The 13,783-nt window shown below is 36.5% G+C and overlaps 1 protein-coding gene across 1 annotated transcript in view; it reads left to right on the top strand.

The window, feature by feature from the left end:
• PARG (poly(ADP-ribose) glycohydrolase) overlaps positions 1–13,783 on the top strand; it is a gene marked incomplete at its 5' end in the record, with an annotated part of 70,399 nt that overhangs the window by 38,770 nt on the left and 17,846 nt on the right. The window contains 4 exons of the mRNA XM_082486365.1: positions 6,528–6,607; positions 9,106–9,166; positions 9,833–9,908; positions 12,620–12,767. Coding sequence (XP_082342491.1) covers positions 6,528–6,607; positions 9,106–9,166; positions 9,833–9,908; positions 12,620–12,767 — 365 coding nt within the window. The remainder of the gene's footprint in view (positions 1–6,527; positions 6,608–9,105; positions 9,167–9,832; positions 9,909–12,619; positions 12,768–13,783) is intronic.

Raw genomic sequence — 13,783 nt, 5'->3', positions numbered from 1 at the left:
ATTAAGGGGAAGAGACATATACTAGGTACCAGGAAAGCGGAACTGAGGTTGCCGTACCTGACTTGTGTGAGGTTGTGGTACCTTTTCTTATTGGGAGGTGCAAGATCTGACCAGTGGCATTTCCTTTTGTGCTGTCAGAGAGCTGGTTCATTTGTCTGCCTACCATTGCTCTGGGATGAGTTTCTCATCATGCTTTTGGTTTATATAAAGTCCAAATTTCAGGAATTGAAGTTTTGGTATTCTGAACAGCTTTACTTTTATTTCTCACTTAAAATATTTTCAATGGCTGCAGAACTTCATATTAAGAGGTTATATTTTATATTGGATATAAAAACTTCCAATCTTAAATTTGCTAAGGTTTCTTCATCTTACATTATGTAATTGATGTTTAAGTATTTAAAGCAGTCTAGGGCAGCAGTCTTCAAACTTTTTTGATTGCACATACCTATCAGTAAAAAATTTTTGAGCATGCACCCCAAATATATGCGTATTTACTTACAGATTACATACATGTGCTGCTGTACTAATATATTCTAAAACATGCACAAACATTAATTAAAAAGGATGAGATGAAGATGAAATAAACACTATTTTAAAATATTTTTTTCTTTTATGAATTCTACAAATATATTTTCTTCCTGCATCCTAGTGGATTGCCTTGTGCTCCCCCTGGGGTACTTGGGAGACCAGAGTGGGTCTGGGGTATTGCTATTCACAAAATACAGGTGTGTAAGCTGGAATGAAACATTGTGTAGTTTATTTCTCTTGGTAAGGGGAGTGTAAATGGTAGCAGTGAAAGACTTCTTGCAGCTCCATTCTTCATGAAAAGTCCTTGACCAGTAACTGACTGGAACTACCTTTTTTTTTTTTTTTTTTTTTTTTTTTTATTGAAGCAAAGCTGTAGTGATGTAGCACTCTGGTTTAAGAGGCAGATAAATATTTTGGGGGCAGGGAGGACAGGGACACCCCACTCAATACATAGTCAACTGAAACAGCTTTCTTAAAAGAATTCTTCAGGCAAAGAATACAGGTAATGAATATGATTTTAGTTATTCTTACATGCTGGGCTGAATTGCTTTTATATATTTAGAGAGAAAGAGATTGTTTGCTATCCTGTGCAATCATGTGATGAGCAGGCATAATTATATACACATTCCACCGCTTACATGATGGGACACCCTCTCTGCACGTTAATGCATACAGATTTCCTAGGCATTAGATACACTGATATCTATAGGTAGTCCTTAATACATGTGGGACCAAAGTTACCTCGAACACACTTGAATAAAAATGTCAAATATTATATTTGTACAAGCAAAACTGAAGAGATGCTGCTTGTGTGCTCCCCAATGCAACTGATGAAATCTTAAATTATTAGTTTATTGTGCCATTCAATACTATATTAGTTTTTCCTTTAGGGTTCTGCGTATCAGTATGAAATTTTAGCAGTTCCCATCGAGATTGCTAGCAATTGAGAATGCTCAGCCTTTTAATGAAAGTAGCCCTCCATCATATGGAGAGTAATACAAGTTTGGCAGTAACATATGTAAGCATAGTATTTCCCCCCCCACACACATACATATATCAGATCAGCTTAGGCTTTGAAATACAAGATACAAAAAGCAAAGGGCTTACTTTATTCTTTTTTCCAAGTGTTTTGTCATTCTATACATCAGACTGAAGCTCTGCTTAGTGATTAGCTGTGTTCTTGAGATTGAAGGTAATGTCTGTTCGGTATTTTCACTTCTGCCTTAATCTTCCATCCTTCCCTCTGCTTAGCCCATTTAATGGGTGTGGGTGAAATTCATCTGTCCATGCTGCTTCCTTGTATATCTTTCTTCTGCTTTTATTTGTAGGAGAAAAATGAGGTTTTAGTAAAATGTCTTGCTCTTGCTTAGATGCTGTGTTATCTTTAGCGCAATCATGCTAAAATACAAGAAACAATACAAGTGTGTTTTCAACTATAGTAGTAAAGAAAAAGGCACTCTTTAGTGCCTGTGGTATTTAAGAAAAAGCACTGTGGTTAATTGTGGGGACCATAAGTATAAAATTGTGTATCCACAGTTTTGCAAACAGCACATATGAAATGCCATGGATTTATGAATGGGAAGTATCTGAAGTATGATCCTTACTGCAAATTTTTGCATATTACTAGAGCGTGGACAGCTTTCGGAGCCTTATGATAGGTTCCGATTTCAATGCAAAGACACAATTATACTCTGAAAAGGAACCTTCAAAGAAAGCCCAGGCTGGGGATGGAAACACCGATACCAAATTATCTAGCTGGGAGGTTAAACCACATGATTGTAATGGTTCCTTCTGCTTGTAGAAATTACTGGAGCCAGTTCTTCAAGTAACATCAAGGGATCGATTTAGCTCCTCGGAAATTAAATTGTACAAGTAAACTACTATATTTTAATTATACCTTAATCGGAAACAATTTTTTTTTGGAACTTTTCCCTAGTAAACTATACGCATGCCAAGGTCGCTTTTGTGTAGCTCTTATTGTTATTAAATCGTGGTGTTGTGTCATTGGAAATACACCCTTTGAAGTACCTCAGCGCTTCAGGGACTTAGGAGCAGGTTCTTTAAAGCTTTTGGCTCCAGCTTTCTAAGGTGGAAATATTGGTTGAAAATAAGACAATTTTGAGTTTGCAGTCAATGAGACTGCAAAACCTAGGATATTGATTCCACTTTTAAAATGCTCTTTTCCACTCTAAAACTTTAGGAAAACGCTAATGCAAAAAAAGCACATTTCTGTAATAATTATTGAAACAGTATAAACTTTTGCCTTGTGACTTTAGTGTATGTTTATTGAAGGTTGTCAAGTAATTTTTAAGGTGTTGTTGTTTTTTTTACATTTTACCAATATCAGTTATTATTTTTAATATTTTATTTCTCATATATAGGACTGAATTAAGTGTCTGAATATTTGCTAGGAAAGAGTTTCCATTTAGCCACAATGACTTTAAAAATCTAGTTTGTTTTTATGACATTGTTCACACATCTGCTTTCTTAGGTTTTTAAACCTCTGACCTTGATTCTTCGAATACTTAAGTGTATCTCTGTAGAGGTCTCTTATTTGATTAAGGTTGCCACTGCCCTGGCTTGGAAGCTGGAGCGCCAGGGATAGATGTGCAGCTGTGGTTGGTGATCAGCCCTGCAAGCTTTCTTTGCTCCTCTATCTGCTAAATTAACATTGGCTGCATGGCAGTGGGAACATCTTGTACAAAGCAAAACAGCTTATGTTTGCAGTTGCCAGTAATATTTCAATTACTTCGACGGAAAGTGGGCTTGCAGTGCTCTGCATTTCATTTCCAGTGCCCTTCATTTGAATGAGTTCTTTAATGGGGATTAATGGGTCTTGGCCTTGAGTTCTTCAATCAGGAAATTGATTATGTCGTTTCCACTTACATTTTTGTTGTTTGGGTTTGTTTTTTTTTTAAAGTAGGATCTGTGTCTTAGAGCTTGAAGAAGAAATTTATTTAATATCTTATTGATGCTCTCATCTAGCTTTGTTCTTCAAAATAGAGATATTTGCTTCAGAAATAAAGCTTCTCATAATGTTGCCTAATTGATCATTTCAGAAGTAAGGTTTAAGGTTAAACCGTTCATAACTTTTTACTGTGTTATATCCTGACATAAATTCATGAGGCAGGACTGGGCCATTTTCAGTTGTTGTAAATACCACTTGCTTTTACTGTTGCTTTCACAAAGTTGACTGGTTACTTTGTGCTAGGCTTCAGAAAGCTTGGCTGCCTGTGCCTACTGGGGGACAGGGTTTGGCTTTTCTCTTGTGCTTTTCTTTCTTCTTCTTCTGACTTTAGTATAGCTTGCTGGAAGTCATCTCAACCATTAACGTCATTGTGATATGATTTCTGGGGAAATTTAAAAGAATATACGAAGCAGTCAAATTGAACTGAATGAATATCAATAACTTGAAATAATTAGATACTATGAGGATTTAAGGCTAATTTGTAGCCCATTAAAATCTGTGGGGAATTTTCCACTGGTCTGATTGGCCTTTAAAACAAATTCCTAATGCTGTACTTGAAATAGCTGAAGACAAGAGTTCTCTGATCTGATCATATGAAAATATGCAAGTAATATTCTAGTGGTTTGTATATTGCAAATATATATAATAAAAAGCATGTTTGGAGATAGCCATCTTCAATTTGCCACTAGCTCACTAATAAAGGTAAATTCTAGACACAAATACACAGAAAATCCACGCATATTAACCTAAGACAGTGGTGTTTTCAAACTGCCATAAATGCTTATCCTTTTATGAGGGTGTTCTATTTTTGACAAACATCATTTGTGGTGGATTCAGACCTAAAATGTGTATTCAGGACTGGTGTTGCTCACTTTTGGGTTTAATAATTAAAGTATTTCTTTTTCTGTCATTAACGACCGGATTTTCAAAGAGAGAGTACAGTTTATGTTGTGTCATAGTGAAGAAAATAAATACTGTGAGGAGGAGGAGAGGAGCGATGAGAGCTCTTGTGCTAACTGCTATAAAAGCTCTGATGTATGTACTTACTGGATGCATATAGCTACTAGGTCAAAATAGAGATAATTTTGAACACCTCAGTATTCTTCTATCCCCAGTTTTTTGGAGTATCCCTCTACAGCAAGGGCTTTTTCAAATTCTTTTGTGCTGCCCTGGAGGTTTTATGCAGCGGTATAGGGCTAGAACAGAAATACAGATATGTCTTCTTATTATTGTAATTATAGATGATGTTGGGGTAATATTTACCTACTGTAAATTAGATTTTTCAGAAGCAAATCAGCATTACTCTAGCTCTGATACCGGGTAGAAAGAAGACAGGTATTTATCACAGCTTTTAACAAGAGAAAATACAGGCCAATGCTGAACACTTCAGATTTAAAAAAAATAGTATTTGGTTGAAATTCCATAATTGATAGAGTGACTGCATTTTGGTGAGCAATTGTAATGGACGAAGCCAAGTTCATCTTGCTTGCCATTGCCTTTTAGCTTGATCTGATTTATTCCAGGCATAGTGTTTTCCAGTTCTGGACTTCTCCTGCCCAGTCTGCTAGTTATGCCAAATGATGTATTGCCCTTGTGACATGACAAACTCTCTACTGAGAGTTTATAACATAAGCAAGAGTCCAATTTGAAGTAAAGAGGAAAAAAACTAGTAAAAGCATGATTGGGCTAATAGATAAATTAACCAGTTTAAAGCGTTCGTACCAAATGAGGCTTCCAGATAAAAGGTTAGAGATAATTTGCGCATTTAGGCGAGAATGTGCACGCACACATATATTAACTCTTTCTTTTATGAACCCATTGTTGCAAGCACAACCCCTTGACAGAACTTGTATATTGGTCTGTTTTAAAATAGACCATATAAGCCTGGAGTTTGCCTTCTTAAAGTCCTGATTGGTTGTTCAAAGAATAAAAAAGTTTTATGAAATTTTTATTTCACCTTTTTAAAATTAGCTTCTGTGACTTTATATAGATTTTGGATGAAAGTGATCTCTTCAGCATGTATTCTTCATAAGAATTTTTAAATACTGAAAAAATCTAGTTCACTTCACTACTAAAAGCTAAATTCATCTGACAGCATTCTGGTTTTAAAGGCAGGTTGTCAGTCCAGTGCACCAAAACAAATGAATAATGTTGTGTCATTCCTTTACTTAGACTGTTTATTGGGGGGAATCTTACATCCTCAGGGCTTTCACTGTATCAGACGTCTTTTAGTGGACTTCCTACTCAAAGGATATTATTTCTGAAGTCACCGCTGTTCTTCCTTCCAGATAAATTCCATTATGTGTTGCCAATAACAATGCCTTGTCACTTTGTTGGCAGTGAAATTAAGTAATGCGTGTTCAAGTTGCTGGAAGATAGATGATGCAGTAAAAGTATTTCAGCTAACTTTAAAAGAATACATTCACTTAATGGCTAAAAATGAGATGCTTCTTTTTAATGCTTAGGTTTTTACAAATGAATGTTGGAATGCCAGTAGTAGCCCAGTGGATGAAGCCATTTCTGTTGGGGGTAGGTTCTTTTCTTTAGAAACGCTGCTGGTGCACTGGAACTCTTGAAAGCAATATGGTTGCATTGTATTCTACTCTGCAACTTGCTCAGCTGAAAGTAGGGTAAGAGATTTGGATCTCAGAGTACTCAACACATGTTTTCACCCTCTTGGTCACTTATTTTAATCCAAGCCAGTCTGTTGCAAATAAAACTAGTAGCTTTCCTGGATGTTCATATTGAAATTATACTTTTTGATATTACAAAACCAGTATGAGCAAGATAGGCGTTCATTTAGCATCTTCATCAGAAACTTGGCAAGTGAACAAACTTGTCACTCCTAAAGACCCATGTTACAGAGGGGCTGTCTAGAGAGCTCTTTCCACAGTAGAGTATTTAAATGCAAGGCTGATTGAAATATTTGCATAATATAAAAAAAAAATCAAGTCACAATTAGTAAGTAGTCTACTTATGATGCACTATATCCCTGAAATCTAATTAATTGCTTTTATTTCTTGTTTTTCAGATTGTTTGAAGGACGGTCACCAAGGAAGCCTGAGAAACTTAAGACCCTTTTCTGCTATTTCAGGAGAGTCACAGAAAAAAGTATATCCTTTATTCTTTTTTTGAGCTACAAAGCAGATACATGAAAAACTTAATCCCATTAAATTTAGAAATGGCTATGCAGTGTTACCATGGAAGTGTGTAACAAAAGACAGCTTGCTAATTACACTGATATTCATATTAAGGTCACTTCTCGTATAAATGATGCATGCAATTAAAATTTTTGCATGGAGCTTATTCTATTTTCTTTTTTTTTTCTGGAGAGATATATATGGGAGGATTTGTAAAATATATATAGATATATTTTTCACACCCTCTCTCTATATAAATTGTGTGTATATAAATATGTATATGTGTATACATAAATATATATGTATATAATGTTTTTAATGCAGTGCAGCAAGTAGTTGCATATGTCAGAGTGAGATGTAGAGGGAACTTAGCACCACATGTAGTCATTAAAATCACAGGCTAAAAGATTTTGAATCAAGCTTCAGATTTCCTGCAGTATGCTTATTTAGAACTTTGACTATAATGTTTGTAGTGCTGAGGGATTTTCCCCTACTTGTATTGATTTTTCAGGTTTCTCCTTTCTATTCTCCCAAAGCAATGTTGTTATAAAGTTTGCCCAGTTCAGATAGCAAGACATGAGATACCCCAAACTCTTTTAGAAGTTAGTGTGGTATTTGCCTTGGTGTGCATAGTCAAATCTTCTGTCATTACCATCAATTTGAACATCTGCATAAGCTTTCGAAAATAGATTTATTTTTGTGAGAACTGTATCAGAGCTTATATGTTGTATTTTGGGGGAGAAAGAGATTTTACTGCAGTAGCATACGTCACATCTGCAGCAATATCCTTATTACAGTATTTTTTATAAAACTTTTTCTTTGCATGTCAGCATTTTACTATTTGTTTCTTATTCTCTCAGAAGGGTTTATTTTAGGAGACAGCTTTAAACTATTAAATATAAAAGTCCCTTTACTTGATTCAGTCCATCTTCAGTTCATCATTTTAATTCACCACAAATTAAATGCAGCTACATCCTGTTTCGGCTATGAAACTGTCAGCAATGTCGGTAGAACTAAATCTCTGAGGTAAAAAGTAAATTGTGACCTGTGTGTGGGACTGAGAAGAGGTACAGTGCGCTAGGGTTTTTGTACTTGAGTAATAATGTTTTCGTGAAAACCAAATCCTAAATTTATGCAGTTGTTCCTGACCCCCTGTGCATATGAAATCTGCTGGGAACATGAAAGTACCATATTAGATTTCTTAACGTTGTAACTTTAAATAATGTTTAATTAGATTCTTGAGTGCTCTTTTCTTGAATTAAAAATCCCTGTCATACCTTTAAAGGACACCTTTTCTTGTTCTTTTTTGTCCAAGGAATTAGTAAGACTGAAGTAACTTACCTCTATAAATTATTGTAATGATTTTGCAACTCTTTTTATTGTAAATTGTAATTGAATTCCTTGTAAAGAACACAGTGGAGACTATATCAGCTGAAGACTTTGTGCTCAAAAGGTGAATGCTTAACTTGTAAAATATCACCAGTAATACCAGAGTTTCCATGTGGAAAAGCACTTGATTACTGAAAGCTGTGCACTTTTTTTTTTTCCTTCAGAGCAAGCAACCCTTTTTTTGCCTAAAGCCCTGTAGTTTTGGATAAAGGCATTGGGTTATTTAAGGCTTTTGGAAGGATATGTTTGTGTTTTACATGCTGTTTTGAATGTTTTTCACAAGCCAGTGCAATAGACTCACTGGAGCAAAGAAATGAGTCTCAAATTTTTTTATGAGGATGACATCACCTAATGAAAGGTTAATACTATCTTTCTGTTGCAAAACTAAACTTTTTGGATTAAAATAAGGAGAGAAGATGATAATGCATCCTTCCTGCAACAAGCAGTGGCTCTTCTTTTCTCTTCTTTTTCTTTTTTTTTCCTCTTCTTTTTCGTCTTTTCTCTTCTCTTTTTCTCTTGAGGGCAGGGGTCTTTTCTCCATTGAAATACAGTGAATTTCACTAGCATCCTGGCAGGGCTGAAAACAGCTTGATTCAGGATCCGCTAACACTGCGTCTTTAATGACATAGTAGCGTTTTTGTGGAAGTATGAGCTTCTGCTTCGTCCATCCGTAGGCTGAATACTCTGTTCGGTGTCAACAGGCAATGCACAGTAGTCACCTCTAAAGGTTCACAACTTCTTTTTTTCTAAGTGGCAGCACATTTTACTTTAACTTCAACTATTGAGTCTTTCTAGTGGTGTTTACAGTTTAAGTGAAAATCACTTAAAAAGAGAAAGAGGAAAAATACTCAAAACTTCAAAAGGGAGAAGTGAATATTTTGGTCTTCGTGTTACTTGTTTCCAAATTGAGCAGGGGTTGTCAGGGGAAGATTCAAAGCTGCTCCTGAGGAGAGTTAAGCTCTTGTGTTTCTGCCAAGAATGATGTTTGTTTGCAATTTTAAAAGCTTACCACTTAAAATAATCTAAGGACTAAAGCTCCAGCAGTTAATACATTTTCCTCTGGGGTTGGTTTACCTGTAGAACCTACGGGATTGGTGACGTTTACAAGGCAGTGTCTCCAGGAGTTTCCTGACTGGGAAAGGTAAGTTAAACAACCTGTTAATCTAAGAAATTCCTTAAAAAAGTGGTAACCAAATCCCATTCATGTGGAATTGATTCAGGCCTGAAAGTATGATGGAAAACAATGTTTGGTATGGATTGTTATGGAGAGAAGTACAGAGGAAAATCCATGAACTGCCACAAGCAGTTTGAGCACCCTGAGTTTTTGAGTATGCTTGTTCGCCTGTGAAGCCAACAAGTCTTAAGTTAATTTTGAAAACAGTAGCATGTCTTTGGTGCGGTTGCTAGAGTGGGGAAAAAAAGAGAGAGACTTGATTTCAGAAATGACCAGAAATCTAATGAAGTATGGGTGATAACCAGCATGAAAACACAAGTGGTGCGGCTTTCTTGCTGGTTAGGAAGTTAATGTGGGACAAACTTGTGTGAAAAACATAGAACTCCAATTTCAGATTTGGGGTTTTATGGTGAAAGAGTTGGAGAAACTGAAAAATTGACTGTTTAAACCTTTAAAAATTGTTTCTGAAAGGCAAATGCATTTTCTTTAATCCATCAGGGTTTTTTTTAAACCACCTGATGTTTAAGATGTGTAAGAAAATTGGGGTTTGATGAGTGTTCTTTTAAAAACGGATGTCTTTGTGTGGAGATTGTGTAATCATCCTTTCTGTACAATATTTTTCCTCAATGATAGGTCTCAGAAAAAACTGTCCAGATTGCATGTCACCTATGAAGGCACTATTGAAAGCAATGGACAAGGTATGCTACAGGTAAGCACGTATAACAGTAAATGTGGCTTTATGTCATGTTTTTGTCATACTTTAATGGTCTGCCAGCTTAAAGTTATTTGTTTATCCTCAATTGACTTAAATGACAAGCTGTTACGCAGTGTAAAAGAAACGTCAAAATTAAATCTGTGGGCAGTCGTAGTACTGTCAGTAATTCCCCAGCTCATCTAGGTTTGCACATGTACCTGCTACAGAAAGACTGACAGAAAATCACAAGCCCTGGACAGCTTTAGGTCTTTTGGTTCAAACCAAGATCAAAGATTGACAAGACAAGTTTCAGGCTGTGGTCTTGATGAGTTGTCATGGGTTTCACTTTATTTAAAAAAAATTATTCTTGTGCCCCAGACAGTGACCAGGTCAGTAGTTCAGGAGACTTTCTTGCTGCTGCCACCGTCACTGTTTCGATCTGGGAGCCAGTCAGCTAAAAGAGATTCATGAGGAGGATGCCCTGTCCATATCTATAGCAAGGAACACATTTCAGTTTTCAAATTAGGTAATTAAAAAAAGGGGAAAAAAGTCTGCCTTCTAGAATTCAGTTACCAAAAAATATTTAGGACTTCTTTAGCTGGGAACAAGTGGTGCAAAGGAAGAGGAGGAAGGAGAATAGGAGGACTTACTCTGGAAAGAGCAGATGCCAGAGAACAGTAGAAGGCCAAAACTTGCTATTAAAACAGTTAATGTGTAATGATTCTCCTCTCTGCAAGTAGTTGCATTTATGCTGTTTTGTCCAAAATTAGACTGTTACATTTCTCAGGGAGGGAACTGTATGTTGTGCTTTTTGTCTTGCAGAGTGGTTGGGGTCTTGGAGGTATCTCACTTTCTGTGGGTATTGCTGCAGGGGAAAAAAAATCATAAAAGAATTAGCTGCTTAAATATCACGGTTGCTATCCAGGTATCATAGTTCAAAAATTGCTCATGAGCAGAGAGGAAATAATGATGGGCAATAATGATGGGCATGGTTGTTTGATCCATATGATCTATCTATTAAATGAGACCCTAGCTGAATTAGGCAACTGGGCTGGTGTTCTACAGTGCATTTTCCTCAAACTTTAAAATGTCTCATGACTGTATGAAACTTAAGTTCTCAAAACGTGCGTTGAAATTATTATGAACTCAGCAACAGCACAACAATGTTCACTTTTCTGCTGTCTCTATTCAACTATACGATAAACTTAGAGGTGAGAGAAGGTTGAATTATGCTTTTTTGTGTAGTGTTTAAATTTCTGTTGCACTCCTTAAATTCAAGCACTGTCTAGGGAGTGGTATTTTTCCTCCTGGCTATTTCAAGTCTTATCAAAGAAAATGTCTTTGCTGAGATGAAGAGAACTCTCTCTAGGAGGGAGCAGGATGACTAAGACAAGACTATTGGGGAGTCCACAGTGACCCCAGCCTAGGCTGGCAGGGTCACTGGCTGGGAGAAGCAGAGCAGGATGGTGACAATAACAGTTTCTGCTGACAGGCTGGTGGTCATCGGACAAATGCAAGGGGATAATTCAGGTCACCGAGGTCAATCCTAGCTGTTCAGTCAGCAAGAGGGCATCAGGAAAGGACAGGGCTGGGCAGGGGTCCATATCTGATGTCTCAGGTGCGGTCCAGGACAAGGGGATGTGTTTGTACAGGGGCTGTGTGCCGGGGGATGAGGATGGGGACCCAAGGTGAGGCTACTCAGCACAGTTAAAGTTCAGCACGTCAAGGCCCCAAATGTACATCTGGGTGGTTTTCACGTCACTTTTTTGTATCACTGTCAAGTTCAGCAAGTCTTAAACGGAAGTGTGTTGATATTTCCAGGATAGATTTCAGGAACACTTGCTGTTGTAGTGGCTGCTTCTCCATATGCTTTAGACTTGACTCGGACTTCTGAATCAGTTGGTAATCTACACAGATGTTCATGTCACTCCAGCAACTTTTGTTCCACTCCTGCAAATGTGCTCTCATCAGCTATCTAAATAAAAACCAGTAAGAAGCTAATAGCATTTGAAAGATGAAGTGACTTTTTAAAATTATAAATTTATATGGGCAGTTAATTTGCATAAATAGCAATCACTTTATTGAACAAACCAACTACTTTAAAAACTATTTTCTGTGTAGAAATGTAATTTGTAAAATATGTGTTATGCAGCAGAAATTAGTCCAGAGCTTTTCTGTTTCAAGCAGAAACCTCAATGATCATAGTGACTGGCCTTGTTCAAGTGTATTTCAAGGATAATTTATAAGAGATTCTTCTAGGTACAAAACAACTCATACAGGAGCAATGCTGAACTAAAAATGCTTCAGTGTAGACAGCTGGGGCAGAATGCTTATTAAAGGACAACTTAATTCTTCAATGCCCATAAAATTGCAAAAAAAATACTGTAACTTGCTGTTTTCATCTTTCACATTTACTGAAATATGTTTTATTCTCAAATATGTGCTCTTCAAAGAAAACCCACAAAACTTGGATTCAGAGTGTTTGAGATGCAGAACTTTATTTTGCTGTCTAATATCTCGCTTGTCTTAGGTTTTCTGCAGAAGTAGAAAGGAAAAAGAGAAAGGCATGATGTTAATCAGGTTCTGTCCTGCTGCTTGTATTTTTAAGTGATAATAGCAGATTTCAATAGAATTGGAATTTGTACAAGACTTAATTTACCTTGGTAAATGAAAAGATTTTATTCTATTTGCTTATCTCATAATCCTCCTGAATATATTTTTGTTAGGTTGATTTTGCAAACCGTTTTGTTGGAGGTGGTGTGACAGGGGCAGGACTAGTACAAGAAGAAATCCGGTTTTTAATCAACCCAGAACTGATTGTATCGAGGCTCATCACTGAAGTCTTGGATCACAATGAATGTCTTATCATCACAGGTTAGTCTTTGCAGAAAATGTTTCACATCTTATTCTGGTTTTATATATGGAAAATCTATTTCAAGTTGAAGTTTAGTATGAATGCTGTCAGGTTAAAAAAAAATGAAAAAAAAAAAAAAAGTCAATACTCATTTGAGCTTCCTTCTTTTCCTTATTCACCCCACCCCTTAAGACCATAGGACCACTGTTCCAATAGATGTTTTGTGAAGGAAACAAAAAACCTTCAAAAAAGTGACAGCAAGCAGACAGAACTCTCTTTTTATCCTATATAAATATGTAGGCCTAACTAAAGAATACTGTTGGGCGATATCACTGAAAGCCACAATTACCAGCTCTTAGCTGGTCCCAGCAGGTAATGCTTCTGTTACGTTAAAGCAGAAGGGTTTTTTTGTTCCTGTCAGGAATTTGTCACATTTGATGAGATCAGTGGGATTGAAAGCTCTGAGGAACTGCCTTCTGTTTACCAAAAAGGAGAGGAAATGAAAGAGGAGCATCCATTAAAAAGAGTAGAAAGTCAGGAAATGTCTCTTAAGGATTTTGATCTTGTAAGTTACGAGCATGTGTTTGTGTTACTCGTAAGTTAATTTCGGGTTCGTAGTTAACAACATCAAAACGTAAATACTTTTCCAGTATGTTGCTGAGAGGCTGTGTATGGAGATGTGCTGTCTGTCCAGTGCTTTGCTGAAAGCATTTTTCCTTTTGTTTCCACCTCTGTCACAGAACTTGGAATGTTTTATTATCCATTGGATCAAAAGAGTTAGCATCAAAACAGCCAATGTCACTATTAAGAACTGGAGAGGCCCAGGTCATGCTGTGTGTGTCTCGGTTCTATATGCAGGAACACAGTGAGCATTTTTCATGACTGAAAAATAAAATGAAGCTATAATGTTCTTTTTATTTACTCTAAAGAACAGCTACAAAGAAAAAAATGTGATCTGAGAGATCCTCTGGGCAAATACTGTAATAGATGGTGTATATTTTAATGTTGTTCAGTCTGCTATAGTGAAAATGTTGGG

Source organism: Vanellus vanellus (genome assembly GCF_965231255.1).
Source record: "Vanellus vanellus genome assembly, chromosome: 7".
NCBI classification, from domain to species: Eukaryota; Metazoa; Chordata; class Aves; order Charadriiformes; family Charadriidae; genus Vanellus; species Vanellus vanellus.
The sequence above is the reverse complement of the archived record's forward strand: the minus strand, read 5'-3'. Positions and strand labels throughout refer to the sequence as shown.